The following is a 14,629-nucleotide window of genomic DNA, read 5'->3' on the forward strand; positions in this document are numbered from 1 at the left end:
AGCCACCTGGTGCTTGCTTCTGCATTGCTCCTTTTTCGTAACAGGGAGGGTGTTCCACAGGGAGGGCACCACTACCGAAAGGACCGTCTTCCTGGTTTGCTGTAATCTCACTTCTCACCGGGAGGGAACCGCCAGAAGGCCCTTGGAGCTGGACCTCAGCATCCAGGCAGAAAGATTTTTATAAAGTATGTTTTTATATTTATGTAAGAGCAAATACCAGGTAAGCAGGCTTATGTTGATCTGAAGAGGATTTTAAAGTAATGCATGTAGTCACTGAACAGTAACTTACACACCGAATTTTAAAAAATATTTTTCAAGGAAAGAAAATTTCCAAAGTTCGTATCGAAAGAAATGGAACACATGTATATAGAAGAATTGCGGTCTTCAGTGAATTTGCTAATGGCAAATTTGGAAAGTCTTCCAGTGTCCAAAGGTGGCCCGGAATTTAAACTACAGAAGCTAAAGCGATCACAGAATTCTGCTTTCATGGACCTGGGAGATGAAAGTGATGTTCAGCTGTCGAAATCTGATGTGGTGCTGTCATTCACGTTGGAGGTGAGCATGCATATCATGTAATACTTGCTGACACTTTAATTTGCTCTTTGATATTCTAAGGCAACGCTATGTGTGCAGCCCAGTCTTGAGCTGGCAAACACTCCATTGGAAATTTTGTGAAAATGTATGCAAGCCTCTGCTATTATTGGTGGCTAAATGCATAAGAAAGGTTTCAGGCTGTCGGGTAAATTTGGCTGGTGTAGCTCCCTTTTGTGTAAATGTCATGTTACCTTTTCCAAGGGCGTAATTCTAACTAAAAGGTAAAGGTACCCCTGCCCATACGGGCCAGTCTTGACAGACTCTAGGGTTGTGCGCTCATCTCACTCAAGAGGCCGAGGGCCAGCGCTGTCTGGAGACACTTCCGGGTCACGTGGCCAGCGTGACAAAGCTGCATCTGGCGAGCCAGCGCAGCACACGGAAACGCCGTTTACCTTCCCGCCAGTAAGCGGTCCCTATTTATCTACTTGCACCCGGGGGTGCTTTCGAACTGCTAGGTTGGCAGGCGCTGGGACCGAGCAACGGGAGCGTACCCTGCCGCGGGGATTCGAACCACTGACCTTTCGATCGGCAAGCCCTAGGCGCTGAGGCTTTTACCCACAGCGCCACCCGCATCCCAATTCTAACTAAGGCAACACAAAAGAATAATGATGATGATGGCTGGATCATATCATAAGTTCTTCATAAATAATAATATAATAATAATTTATTATTTATACCCCGCCCATCTGGCTGGGTTTCCCCAGCCACTCTGGGTGGCTTCCAACAGAATATTAAAATACCTCGGGTTAAGAATTTAATTCGTTCTCGAGGTCCATTCTTAACCTGAAAGAGCCAGTTCTTAACCTGAGGTACTACTTTAACTAATGGGGCCTCCCGCCACCGTTGCGCGCTATCTGTTCTCATCCTGAAGCAAAGTTCTTAACCTGAGGTACTATTTCTGGGTTAGTGGAGTCTGTAACCTGAAGCGTCTGTAACCTGAAGCGTCTGTAACCTGAAGTACCACTGTACAATAATCTATTAAACATAAAAAGCTTCCCTAAACAGGGCTGCCTTCAGATGTCTTCTAAAAGTCTGGCAGTTGTTTTTCTCTTTGACATCTGGTGGGAGGGCGTTCCACAGGGCGGGTGCTACTACCAAGAAGGCCCTCTGCATGGTTCCCTGTAGCTTGGCTTCTCACAGCAAGGGAACCACCAGAAGGCCCTCGGCGCTGGATCTCAGTGTCCGGGCAGAACAATGGGGGTGGAGATGCTCCTTCAGGTATATCTTCATAAACACATCTTTCCTTGTTTTCCTTTTCTTGCCCAGTACATCAGTACCTGTTCAAAAAGAGCAGCAGGTATAACTTTACCACTTGAGGTCACAGGTAGCCCATGAAGGTGTACCAGTGGGAAACAAGCACCTTAGGGTGAATGGTAGGCTAAAACCTCTCTCTCTCTCTCTCTCTCTCTCTCTGGTTACGCATAGATATGATTGCTGTGCTGAGTATTTCCCATCACTTCTTGCATGTGTGGCAACCCCACACCGTTCTCCTGCACAGGTGGAGGGCAGGAGAATTTCCTTGTAATCACACTGTGCTTTGGAAAGTCCTTGGAGCATTTCTGAAGTGCAGTACAGACCTCCTGCCCTCCTCCTGAAGCACAGTACAGTGGTTTCTTGGTTCTCAAGCTTAATCCATTCCAGAAGTCCGTTCCAAAACCAAAGCATTCCAAAACCAAGGCATGTGTTCCCATAGAAAGTAATGCAAAATGGATTAATCTGTTCCAGACTTTTCAAAACAACCCCTAAAACAGCAATTTAACATGAATTTTACTATCTAACGAGACCATTGATCCATAAAATGAAAGCAATAATCAATGTACTGTAAAATAAATAAGACAGTATTGTAGATGATACACATTAAAAAAAAAAGTTCTTACCTGCACTGATGATAGTCATTGCTTGGATGGGGGGCTTTTATCCATTTCTGCAGTCACACAATCAATAAATCAGTAGCTGAACTGTCCCACACAGGCACAAAAACAAATCAACTGAAAAAGCCTCAAAAAGAAAAATGCAAAATAAATAGCAAAAACAAAAGCGCCAAACTTAATCTGTTCCAGAAGTCTGGTTGACTTCAGAAATGTTCGAAAACCAAGGCACAGCTTTTGATTGGTGCAGGCGCCCCGGCAACAGTAGCCGAAAACCACATCGGACATCCGGCTTCTGAAAAAAGTTCAAAAATCGGAACACTTACTTCTGGGTTTTCGGTGTTTGAGTACCAAGGTGTTTGAGAACCAAGATACCACTGTATCGTCCTGACCTCTTACGCTGCCCTTTGGACGTATGCTGAGGTTGGAGAACCTTTTTTGCTGCTATGCAATCTTTTCACCAAACGGGGAGGTTTGCTCTCACACATTTCTCACTGCCACAACCCCTGGGCCATTTCAGCATGAGAAGCAGTTCAGATATTCTGTCTCTGAATAGCTAGGGTCTGAAGTGGTACCCTCCGGGAAGCTTGCTAATTCTGCATTGTGTACAGAATTATGCTCTAATTCAGCCAATTGTCTGTTCCCAGTTCACCGCTATGGCCACTTAAGAGATTTCGGAATAGGAACATATACAGCCTTAAGTGTAAACTCTTGTCGCTTCCTAGCAAAGTACTACATGCACTACATTCAATTTGTGATGATATTAAGACGGCGTCAGCACAAAAGTTCTCTCCTCGCATTCTTCCCTTAGGTTTGAGGAGAATACCGTAACAGCGGATTTTCACTTTTTGAAATATGGCAGCCCTACCCAAGTGTCTAAAATAATCAGGGCGGAGGAGGCCGAACATGGAGCAGCTTCAAGTGTTCAGCTGCTGCTGCTGTGGAGGGGAAGGGAAGGGGTTAAGGGCTTAGGAAGAGAAAGCATCAAATGTGGTAGTGGGAATTAGCCATAAGTGATAGCCATGACCTCTTATCACAGTGTGGATACGGTTTTTGCTTTGTTTTTGGTAAATAGGTCTTGTGGGACGTAATCTTTTAAAGGAAACACAAGCCTTTCTGCAGCACCCCTGTATGAATATGCAAAGAGGAATCCACTCTTACCATTCATCAATCCAATATATATATATATATCTCATTTACCGTATTTTTCCTTGTATTGGACGAGGTTTTTTGACACAAAAATCATGTCAAAGAACTGGGGTCGTCCAATACACGGATAGTGGCATGGGGGGAGACGCTACTGGGTGCGGGGAGTGATCTGGGGGCGCTGGCTGGCGGTGCGCAGCTTCTCCCGATGCCGCAGCGAGTGGGGAGTGATCTGGGGGCGCTGGCTGGCTGGAGCACACTTCCCTCGATGCTGCTGCATGAGTGAAACACTCCCTATCTGCGTGCGGGAAAAGATCTAGGGAGTGTTTCCTGCCCACAGCTGCTTTGGGCCATCTCCCCTCAAATTCTTAAAATTGAGTCCCCCAAAATGGGGGGGGGTCTAATACACGGGGGCGTCTAATAGACAGGAAAGTATGGTATATCAGAGTGTCAGAAGTTGCTAGGCAGAGTGTATCAAAACTGCTGTCCTATCAGGGATTAAGTTCTGATGGGCACCATGGTAATGTTTCATAAGGAGACGCCATTGTTATTTCCCAGACATTCCCACCACAGATGACAGCATCTTTGCGAGGGGGCATGGGGCGACTGCTTCACAAGCTGGCTGTGTTATGAGAGGATTTTATTTACTGCCCTTTGAATCAAAATTGTTGAAAGCGGTTGTAGGGGTAGCTTTTCCATAATTACGAGCTTTGGTTTCTGACCGGTCTGAATTGAGAGAGGCAACACAAAAACCGTCTGTAAGCCAAGAAGAGCGTAGTGGGTTTTGGTTTGTTTTTGTATCTTAGGGCTATCAAAATCTTTCTTTTGTTAATAAGGAAGAATGGTTTAGGAGACAAATGCTCACTCTAATTAAAAGGGGAGAAATGATCATCACATAGCTTTGTTGTGTGAAGAGAAAGCCAGAAGTCCTTTAGAAATAGGATCCTTTTGCTAGATTTTCATTTGTGCTACAAATGTGAATGTACATAGTCTTATTAAGTCGGTGTTCCCCAAACCTTTGCTACCTAGACTGTATTATTTAGTACTCTGGAATAAAATGGAAGACATGCTTCAGTTCACACCCAGAGAAACATAAAATATGCCAGTCTGCTTCCAGAACAATATGCTAAGATTTTCCATGCAACTCCCCTTTGGGCAGGTTTTTGGATAATGGTGATGCTTCTGAGACCCCCTCCTTCACCTGCAGTTGGAGCACAGACTGTTTCTGGGGATAGCAGTGGACTCTGGGCCTATTTCCACTTGTATACTTCTGCACATGTTGACTATTACATATCCTGTCAACACCATTTTGTCTGTGTGTTTTGCTTAACCAGTTTTAAGTTGTGCTAAATACGTGTGTGTGTGTGTGTGTGTGTGTGTGTTTAACAAAATTGAAATATTTGTGCAGTAGTGTTTAAATGAAAAGTGAAGTCATTTAAAAATAAATAAATCTGCTTTTCTGGTCAGTATTCTTTTAGCACTGTGTTTTTAAAAATTGGGGGTAGGCAATACAGTGGAACCTCAGTTTTTGAACGTAATCTGTTACGGAAGACCGCTCGACTTCCGAAACATTCAAAAACTGAGGCGCAATGGGCGGTTGGCAAATTGCATTGAGAAAAATGAAAAACACGCAACAGAAACTGTTTGACTTCTGAGGAGCGTTTGAAAACGGAAGCAATGACTTCTGGGATTTCGGCGTTTGAAAAATGAAATGTTCATCCTTCGAGATGCTCGAAAACCGAGGTTCCCCTGTATTTTAATTCTAAAATACATTCACCTGCCTCAGAAAAACAAGTTAAGTAATTATGTAAAATAGCCAATTGGGAGTGCTCTAGTGAATATTGTAGACTCTAGTTTTAAAATTGTGTCCTCAGAACTATCTTCTCTGTTCCTGCATGGCACCTTGTCCATGTAATTCCAGACTGGTTAAGTAGTATTGGGAGTTGCCTAATCCAATGATCTTTCCAAAACTGGCAAGGCATAGTTCATCCTATTTATTCATGTGAACTGAAGCTGATAGCAGCTTTATCTGCGGTAAATGAGCTAAAATGTCTGTGAAGTTTCCCCCAAAACTGTGAGTAAGATGTAACTGTTCCCGAGAGAGAGAGAGAAAATTGTCTTAGATGTTTTGTTTGTTCTTTTCCTCCAATTTCTTAGATGTCAGACTGTAACAATGATGTGCCACTTTCCGCTCTGGGAAACGCATATGCAAGTTGGCCCACTCAACGTGCACATTTCTGTTAAAAAGAAGCGGGGGTGGGGAGGGGGGGGAGGAGAAGCTTTGTCCGAATAACATCAGACACTTGTTAGGCTTCGGAGAAGTGCATGTGATGGAAAATCACATGCATAGCCAGGTATTAGTTAGCAGTTGCTACTCCGGAAAAAGACAAGCTATTTAATTCAGGAGGCTGCTTGGCACGGGTGGTGCTATGGGTTAAACCACAGAGCCTAGGACTTGCCGATCAGAAGGTCGGCGGTTCGAATCCCCGCGACGGGGTGAGCTCCCGTTGCTCGGTCCCTGCTCCTGCCAACCTAGCAGTTCGAAAGCACCTCAAAGTGCAAGTAGATAAATAGGTACCGCTCCAGCAGGAAGGTAAACGGCGTTTCCGTGCGCTGCTCTGGTTTGCCAGAAGCGGCTTAGTCATGTGAACCACATGACCCGGAAGCTGTACGCCGGCTCCCTCAGCCAATAAAGCAAGATGAGCGCCGCAACCTCAGAGTCGGTCACGACTGGACCTAATGGTCAGGGGTCCCTTTACCTTTACTCCGGAAAAAGACACGCTATTTAATTCAGGAGGCCGCTTGGCTCTTCAGCACTGGGAACTGCTGTAGCAAATGCAAAAGCAGAGCCCCCCAATTCTTACATCCATCCAGAGGCAGACCTACAGTAGAGTAGTGGAACTGGAGCTTTGAGCAGTTGGGCTAAGAGTCTACTTTGCACCTAGCCCATTTTGTGGTGGTGCATTTTGTGGTTCATGTTGTTCTTCCGCCATGCTACTGAAGCCTTTTGCAGAGCGAATGCATGAGAAGGCAAATAGTTCTTCCTCTCTGTGAGCAGTGCCATTTTGGTTTTTGGCTACTGTACCTTATTCCATCCCAAAATTGAAAACAAGCCTTAAAGGAAAATCTGGTGTTGGGCCAAAGTATCACAGAAGTAAGTTGAGGTGGAGTGAAAATGCCTATCAACGTTTTGGGTTCTTGATTCAAGCTAAGACACTAAGAAGGCATTTCCCAAACTTGGGCCTTCAGCTGTTTTTGGACTACAACTCCCATCATCCCTAGCTAGCAGGACCAGTAGTCAGGGATGATGGGAAATGTAGTCCTAAAAACAGCTGGCGTGAAGGGTTTCCCAAACCTGGGTCTAACACATAAGATTTTGGGTGGGTTGAGGTTCTGGTTAGTTCTTACCTTAATATGTAAGGTATTTTTGACTGAGGAAAAAGCCTTGACTGACAGGAACAGGCTTCCTTCCTTCCTGTAATAGGGAATGGTGCTACAGCATGGCTTTTTCTCCAGTAAAAAGAAGAAAAAGAAAAGCAAGCCCTAGGCCAGTGTTCCCCAACCTTGGGCCTCCAGCTGTTTTTGGACTACAATTCCCATCATCCTTGACCACTGGTCTTGCTAGCGAGGGATGATGGGAGTTGTAGTCCAAAAACAGCTGGAGGCCCAAGGTTGGGGAACACTGCCCTAGGCCACCTCATATTAAGGCAGGGTAGCCAACATAGTGCTCTGTAGATGTTCTGGACCATAACTCCCATTAGCCCCAGTCAGCATGGCTAGTGGTCAAGAATGCTGGGAGTTGTAGTGAAAACAAACTGTTGCCTACCCCTGTATTAAGGTAAGAATGAAGAATACCCGCACCCTGCACAAAAATGCTCTAGAATTTCATCCCCTCGAATAGTCACCAAATATTTTCCCCACTTTCAGTGGAGGTTGAATGGTCCTGCAAAAATATGGAGGGATATTCAGTCCAGTCTCGGTATGATTAATCAAAAACTTCATGGAAGCAAATCTTCCCAAAACCAATAGGGATTATACAGATGCTATGGTCCCTAGGTTTAATTTGCTTTTGACATTGACTTAATTAGTTTCAGTCTTGCTTTGCTGTAAAACAAGTCCTTGTTGTGAATGACTGCTAGTTGAAAGTAGCTTATGTGGTCTTAGGGTAATGACTGTATCTCAGTGATACATGCTAAAATAAGATTAAACATGGCAATATCCGCATAAGTTTGTGTCAAGCACTCAACCTCTTCACTGGTAGCAGGCTGGATCCAAAGATGTTCCCTTGGGTACTTTGACACATTTCTATCAATAAACTTGTATATCATAAGAGGTTCTTCATGTGCACCCATTCATATCCCTGAAGTTCATTAGGAGCACAAGTATTTCTCAGAACCTTAGTGTTAAGTCTAACTAGTTTTTCAAATTTTTATTCAAGGACATCACTGGTGTTGAAGGATTGCATCAAGTTATGAAAAGGGAGATTAGCTTCAAAACTTCACATTTTTTTAATCCACTCCTAAAATGTTTTTGAGCAACATGTGCGCAATTGATAAACTAGTTTTTGTTGTTAAAGGTGAACTACACACTCAGAGCAACCCACTATAGAAGTGGTACAAAGGCCATAAAGTGTTTTTTTATATATTAAATTGCCTTTTGGCTTTAGATCTTGAAACTCTATTGGTGTGTTTTGTGTTTTTCTGCACAAGTGCTATAGAGTTTGCATCTTAAAATGGAAAATACTTGTTTTGTCCTAGTTTGGTAGCTTAAAAGCACTTTGCACAAAAGAAGCTCAGAATACAGTTTTGTATGTTCGCTGCACTGTTCAATAATACAACAACAACTTCAGGCTGTTGTTGGTGATCTCTTTTGCATACCACTAGATAACATTAGATTAAATGCATCTTTCAGGATTGTAGACGTAGCCTTGATCTTCAGATCCTTGCACCCACCAAACAGATATTCTTGTGCTATCGGTGTTCACAGTTCTGATCAATCGTTGGATTGGGCTTCATCCTAGAACGATAACTGTCAAACCTTACCTGATAGGCGCCAAGTGCGGACCCAGTCTGGTACAGATCACAGTACATACAACCACGTATGCTGTGTATGTTGGTTGCTGCTGTTTTATTCCAGAGCACCGCTTAGAATGGAGGATTATCTGCACACATAGGCCTGCTTCTGGATTCACGACGTATAAAGTTCGCATTTTTACAGACCCATCTGATTCCTCCTTTTTTTATCCTTTATGATAATGTGGTTTACATGTGTACTGCTTTTGGTTTGAACGGTTGATGTTCATTTGCTGTGTCTTGTTTTCCTTGTTCAGATTGTTATAGCAGAAGTCCAAGGCTTGAAGTCGCTTGCTCCCAACCGCATTGTTTACTGCACGATGGAAGTGGAGGGAGGAGAGAAACTCCAGACAGATCAAGCCGAAGCATCGAGACCACAGTAAGTGTTGTGCCGGGATGGTTATTCATAAGAAATGTGTGCTCCACATGGTGGAGAAACTGTGCCCCAAAGTAGGCACCATATTTTTTAAAAAAGAGGCAAAATAGAAGCTTGGTTTATTTTATTGATGTTATTTGGGGGCAGGCAACCCGCTACTTTAGTAGTAACTACAGTCAAACGTACAGTCAGTGACAAACCTAGACAGCATCTTAAAAAGACATCACCTTGCCAACAAAGGATTGTATAGTAAAAGCTATGGATTTCCAAGTAGTGATGTATGGAAGTGAGAGCTGAACCATAAAGAAGGCTGATCGCCGAAGAATTGATGCTTTTGAATTATGGTGCTGGAGGAGACTCTTGAGAGTCCCATGGACTGCAAGAAGATCAAACCTCTCCATTCTTAAGGAAATCAGCCCTGAGTGCTCACTGGAAGGACAGATCCTGAAGCTGCGGCTCCAATACTTTGGCCACCTCATGAGAAGAGAAGACTCCCTGGAAAAGACCCTGATGTTGGGAAAGATGGAGGGCACAAGGAGAAGGGGACGACAGAGGACGAGATGGTTGGACAGTGTTCTCGAAGCTATCAGCATGAGTTTGACCAAACTGTGGGAGGCAGTAGAAGACAGGAGTGTCTGGCGTGCTCTGGTCCATGGGGTCACAAAGAGTCGGACACAACTAAACAACCAAACAACAACACAGTCAAATGTATATCGCAAGCTTGGGAAGGGCACACCAGTAGAGCATCTCCATTCCCATGTCCAGTCCCTGATATCTCTAGGTAGGAATCGGGAGTGTCCTCTTTGTGATTCAAGGACCCGCCACCAGCTTGGGGATGAGAAAGACACATGGACACAGTATATTAGGTTAATGGGCTAAAAAAGGCCGCAACTTTATTGATTACAGCATGTGAGAGGTATTGGCTTAGGCATAGTGTGACTCCACCCCCTCAGGGAGGGGTGAGTCTAACAAGGGTTATCCACCAGTGGAAGGAGCCTGTTGATGCAAATACAACTGAAAGCTCCCCCTGATGTCACCGGGGGTTGTGCCATGGCCCTGGCCACCAGCAAGGGCGTCGGACAGGATCCACAACCACCGGATTCCTTTACCGGAATACCCATAAAGTGGAGGGGTAGGCGATGGCCACACATTGCCCTCCAATACACAAACGTATTCCAATGCCTAACCACCACCCGAGCCAAAAGAGGCTCACCGCCAATACCCTCACAGCTGCAACCGATCCCTAAGGCTTCTGATGATGTCAGCCAGCCAAATATCATTGCCAAGATCCGAAAGGTGAACACCGTCATCTCGAAACAAAGACAAGTCACTGAACCGGATGTCAGCATGCAGAATCACATGGCCATACATATAGCGCAATTTGCGTGCCACCACACAATTTAAGAGTTTCCTGGATTTTTCAATGGCCATAGGGCTATGGGAGCCTTGCCAAACCCTTCTCTTCAGAAGGTTGGACTGTCGAAAACCAGCAGTGGAATGAAAGAGAAGTGCGGCCGTGGCCACATTTGAGCAGCAAAACCCCGCCCCCAGGCCTCCACCAGATTGGTTGGCTACCTGGGGGCGTGGCGTGGCAGCCAGGTCAGCTGGGCAGGGGCTGGAACGCCCCCTGCCAACACGGGAAACGGCTCCTGCTCACAACTCCTCCCCTCTGTAAGGAGGAGAGGCTTTCTATAACCCTGGAGAGCTGCTATGAGCCAGTACTGAGAGAATACTGAGCTACATGGACCATCAGCCCAACTCTGTGTAAGACAGCTTCCTATGTTCCCACTTGCCATCCTGTCTGAATGTTGAAATGTCTCAGAAGTTGTTCTGGGGATACCACCACCAGAGAAAAGTGAATGGCAAAATGGACAGGGGGAACTTGTGTATTGTAGTTAATCAGTGCATTTTTTTTTTCATGTTTTCACTTTTAAAGCCGTATACGGCTTAGGACCCTCGTACCTACGGGACCACCTCTCCTGGTATGTTCCAGAGAGGAACTTACGGTCTTCAAATAAAAACATCTTGGAGATCCCGGGCCACAGGGAGGTTATGCTGGCCTCAACCAGAGCCAGGGCTTTTTCGGCTGTAGCTCCAATCTGGTGGAACGCTCTGTCACAAGAGACTAGGACCCTGCAGGACTTGACATCTTTCCACAGGGCCTGCAAGACAGAGCTGTTCCACCAGACCTTTGGTCAGGGCGCAGCCTGACTCCATCCTTTGGCAATCTTCACTGAACTTTAGCTTAATGGTTGCCATCAATTTGATTTTAATTAATTTTTATAATGGAATGTTTTTAGTATGTTGCACTATTTTATTGTTGTTAGCTGCCCTGAGCCCGACTTCGGCTGGGGAGGGCGGGATATAAATAAATTTTATTATTATTATTATTATTATTATTATTATTATTATTATTATTATCCACTGACCAGAGATGCTGCGGTTATCCCTTCATTACCTTTAGTTTGGAATCTTACCTTAAACGAATTCAGACCAGAGTCAAGTTTTATAGTCTGATAAAGATTCTTGTCCATTAGAGGATAACATGTGAAGCCAAAAGTTTTTTATTAAGATTTGATAACCAAGGCACTATATGGTTACAAGAGAGAATAGGTTTGCAGTTTAATAATATGTTTGCACTCAGTGCATTAAAGTATGTGTGAACCGTGCAACTGATGTTTCTCCAGTCTAAAAAACCCCCTCTGATATAAATGTTTTTCTAAACTAAAGATGCGCCTTTTCTAGGTTAGCAGGAGGGTGAACTGGGGAGGTTCAGCATGTGCAACCAGTTTATAATTAACGCTCCATAATCAGTCCTGACAAAGCCTACTTATCCGCTGAACATCTTCTAATTGTACGATCCACTTATTCCAGGTAATATTTGGAGAGTACAATCAGCAAAAGGACTTGATGATTCCACCTATCATTTGAAGTAGAAAAGTTGGCGTACGGGTAGATAATGAAGTGTTTATTTGGTTGATGTGATTGACCTCTGGGTTGCGCAATTTTCTTCAGAGGCCTCTCTCAGCTGTTAAAATGTCATCCAGGGTCTTTTGCAAATGTGTTTTAAGAAAGACAGATAAAAGTTTTTCCTGCTCCCTAATGAGCCCTGTAAAACAATTGGAAAATTGTAGTCAACAAGCTCCCAGACGACAGCTACAAAGCAGGCACTTGTTCAAAACAAACACAAAAATCCCTTAGGAAGTTTTCTAAGCACATAGGATTATGGACCACTGTATTAAAATTACTGTAGACTGAAACTTTATTCAAATGTTTCAGAAACAGCTTTTTCCAGTTTTATTTTTTATGTCGATTTTATTAAAGGTTTTTTTTAACATATTAAACAATAAAATCCAAACTCATTTATGAAAGAATAGTACAAATGAAAATATCAAGAGAATCAGAAAAAATAAGAGGAAAGAACAAAAGAAATAGAGATAAAAGAACACAACCCTTTCTGTCAACTGTTAGTACGTCCATTGTTTATATTATTTAATATAAACCCACCAATAAATGTTTCTGGCTGTAATTAAAATTTCAGGTTTTGGTGCTACTCTGCTAAGTGGTATTTTTTCCCTTCTATGTCCAACCTTCCTCTTTCGTCACTCAAAAAGTTCAAAATGGCTTCTCATCAATTAATTTAACATATTTCCAGATTGTATTACTCCTGATCTTGTGACAAGCTTCTTTCCCCCCCTTCTTTTTTATTTATCTTTTAAAAAAGAGTTTCACCAAATCTGAGTAATACCATAGTCCATATTCATTGCCTGTTAAGTCATATGTCCCCATCCTGAATTTCTGTGTCTCTTACGTTTTAGATGTCTTCTAGCACTTCAGCTTGTCCTTCCTTATCACAGTATTCTCTACTCTTACTGAAGGAGGTGCTCCTCAGCTGCTCTCAGAGGTCCTTAGAAGCAAAGATTCCAAAGATTGAACTTGGAATCTTCTGCATGTGGTGCTCCTAAGCTCTTCTGTTGAGTGAGAGGCCCCTTGTTTTATGCAGGTTATCCATTCTTCTGTGATTACTTTCCGTTTAGTGGCAACTGAAGTGTCAAGTCAGGGACAGGTAGATCACATCTGCCTCTGTTAATATAACTGGAGAGCAGCATTCGGGGAAATAATACCGGAACAGCTGAATGTTGAAATGTTCAAAATGGCTTCGGAAAGCTAATATAAATTATAACCTTTTTCAACACAATGGCTGCATTCCCTTTGGGGCAGACGAATGGTGGGCAGAAGCAAAATTAGGCAGATAAATAAATATGAATTTTAGCTTTCTACGGGTGGCACTGTGGGTTAAACCACAGAGCCTAGGACTTGCCGATCAGAAGGTTGGTGGTTCGAATCCCCACGACGGGGTGAGCTCCCATTGCTCGGTCCCTGCTCCTGCCAACCTAGCAGTTTGAAAGCATGTCAAAGAGCAAGTAGATAAATAGGTACCGCTCCGGCGGGAAGGTAAACGGCCTTTCCGTGTGCTGCTCTGGTGCGCCAGAAGCGGCTTAGTCATGCTGGCCACATGACCCGGAAGCTGAACGCTGGCTCCATCAGCCAATAAAGCGAGATGAGCGCCGTAACCCCAGAGTCGGTCATGACTGGCCCTAATGGTCAGGGGTCCCTTTACCTTCACCTTTACGTTAGGCTAGTTTTTACACCCAGTGCCTGCAGGCACCAAGATGCCCTCAGTTGCACCCATAGCTAGGGGGTCACAGACTGTACATTTGTTTGTTTAACTGTTTGTGTGTGTGAGAGAGAGTATATCTAGCCCTGCTAGAAAGAAAGTTACAAAGCAAAATGTGCATGTAACCTTCTAAGTACCCTTTCTGTATGAAGCGCTAATCTGGCTGCTCCAATCTGTCAGTGTTTTTAGTTGGTGAGTAGGGTGGTGTATCAATACATTGCCCACAATCAAAGTCCACATTGTGATAACGGTTTCATAATATTTGGCACGGTGATATATCGTGAATCACAATGTTTGTGTGTGTGCTATGTAAAAAAATTGCGATATGGGGAAAACCATGAAGCTGATCATTGCTTCTCTCGTGATTCCTGCCCCATTGCTCTGTACTATAAAATAATAGTTGTAACAGTATTAAAGGTAAGCTATGTAAGTAAGTTAATATTAAAGGTAAGTAAAAGTACCGTATTTTTTGCTCTATAAGATGCACATTTTTCCCACCAAAAATTAAGGGGAAATGTGTGTGCGTTTTATGGAGTGAATGCAGGCTCCTTGGCTTCAGTGATAGCAACGCAAAGCCTCCGAAGCGCAGCGGGAGCGCTCCCGAGGCTTCGGGTTCCTTTCGCTGAAGCCTGGAGAGCAAGAGGGGTTGTTGCGCTCCGGAGGCTTCGGGTTCCTTTCGCTGAAGCCTGGAGAGTGAGAGGGGTTGTTGCGCTCCGGAGGCTTCGGGTTCCTTTCGCTGAAGGGTAGGTGCCCCTTCAGCTAAGGTGCAGCACCCCATCCGCTAAGCAGGAGGAGAAAAGGAAGGGGCACTGCGCAGAGAGGGGGAGAATTTTTTTTTCTTGTTCTCCCCCCTAAAACAAGGTGCATCCTATGGTCAGGTGTGTCCTATAGAGCG

General features: G+C 44.1%; 1 protein-coding gene across 11 annotated transcripts in view; it reads left to right on the plus strand.

Annotated features, from left to right (window-relative positions):
• The window catches only part of CADPS2 (calcium dependent secretion activator 2), a 360,741-nt gene that overhangs the window by 139,661 nt on the left and 206,451 nt on the right, over positions 1–14,629 (plus strand). For all 11 annotated transcript variants that reach the window (XM_053405611.1, XM_053405613.1, XM_053405612.1 and 8 more), the window contains exons 5-6: positions 319–555; positions 8,938–9,059. In XM_053405611.1, coding sequence (XP_053261586.1) covers positions 319–555; positions 8,938–9,059 — 359 coding nt within the window. The remainder of the gene's footprint in view (positions 1–318; positions 556–8,937; positions 9,060–14,629) is intronic.

The sequence above is a fragment of the Podarcis raffonei genome, chromosome 10 (genome assembly GCF_027172205.1).
Source record: "Podarcis raffonei isolate rPodRaf1 chromosome 10, rPodRaf1.pri, whole genome shotgun sequence".
Lineage (NCBI taxonomy): Eukaryota > Metazoa > Chordata > Lepidosauria > Squamata > Lacertidae > Podarcis > Podarcis raffonei.